The sequence below is a fragment of the Saccostrea cucullata genome, unplaced genomic scaffold (genome assembly GCF_032062105.1).
Source record: "Saccostrea cucullata isolate Sc308-1 unplaced genomic scaffold, CSIRO_AGI_Scuc_v1 ctg6517, whole genome shotgun sequence".
NCBI classification, from domain to species: domain Eukaryota; kingdom Metazoa; phylum Mollusca; class Bivalvia; order Ostreida; family Ostreidae; genus Saccostrea; species Saccostrea cuccullata.
In genome coordinates this window covers 4,087-5,311 of record NW_026928514.1, presented here as the reverse complement: position 1 = coordinate 5,311, position 1,225 = coordinate 4,087, and the positions used below count along the sequence as shown (strand labels likewise).

The window sequence follows — 1,225 nt, the reverse complement described above, 5'->3', positions numbered from 1 at the left end:
ATTTCTGTCGGTTGGCTCTTTTTGCCGAAAGGTATTCCTGTCGCTTTGAAACTGGCGATCCCGTCTTCTTGAGTGTTCCCCTCTCGATCATCATCATGTCGATTTCACTTGTCGACTTTCTTAGGCCTATGTCGTAAATATCGTAATTTTGCACACGTGTTGGTCATTAATACAGCATAGAAAGATTTCTGATTTAACAATAAATATAGTTAAGTATATAAATCATAAAAACTTTAAAAACTTGTTTGTAAATTGTTATCAGTTTGAATTTTACGACATGTCTAAGTACGAAGACCCACTTGGGGTAAAATTATCATAAGAATACATCCTTAAATTTGAATTCATTTGAATCATATTTTCATCTTTGATCTCTGTCTCTATATCCTCCATAACCTCTGTTGTCATGGTAACGACCTTGGTTATAACCACCATAACCAGATCTGTCTCGGTTATAACTGTCTCTGTATCCACGATTATCTTCCCTGTTACCATGGTAATCCCTGTAACCCTGTTGATGACCTCTTCTGTTGTTGTAGTTGTCATGGTGATAACCTCCCCGTCTTTCCCCTCGGTCTTGGTATCCACCTCTGTAAAATTATTTCATACTTCTAATTTGAGTAGAATATTCTTCATCTTGATAAGCTATCATGCTAAAATTATCAAAATGTCTTCACAGAAGGAAGCAATATACAGCATTGCGCAAGTGAGTTAAGGCTGAATATGGATATTTCTATGCAAATGAGCTAATTACGAAAGCCGGATAGGCTTATTTCTGACAAGATAAAATAAAAATTTAACTCGTTGTAACGACTTAGTTATCTCGTTATAACGAGTTAGTTTTCTCGTTATAACAACTTAGTTATCTTATTATAATGACTAAGTTATCTCGTAATAACGAGTTAGTTATCTCGTTATAACGAGTTAATTTTCACATTATAACGAGTTAAAAACTGATCTAAAATTGATACATCTAAGTGATAGGAAGTATAGTAGTATTAAATATAAAACTGAGTTGATCAAGTTTGTTTATAGTGTGTATGATAAAGATTTTTATAGAAAAACAGCAAACTAGTTTTTTTTTTTTTTTTTCAAGGGTTGTGCATGTGATTGTATTCTGCTTATGTATAAACGATGCAGCTGATTTGTATTTTATACTTAAAGACCGAAGACAAGTACATGTACATGTATACGGAAACATATGACTGCCTCTTGATTTTGTTGTTAT

At 33.1% G+C, this 1,225-nt stretch overlaps 1 protein-coding gene across 1 annotated transcript; it reads right to left on the bottom strand.

Moving 5' to 3' along the window:
- Nucleotides 1–330: 330 nt before the first annotated feature.
- Nucleotides 331–587, bottom strand: LOC134277831 (uncharacterized; the record flags this gene model as incomplete). The annotated part of the gene is made up of 1 exon (XM_062760138.1): nucleotides 331–587. A coding segment is annotated over one exon (229 nt), but the record flags the coding sequence as incomplete, so codon positions are not given.
- Nucleotides 588–1,225: the final 638 nt, after the last annotated feature.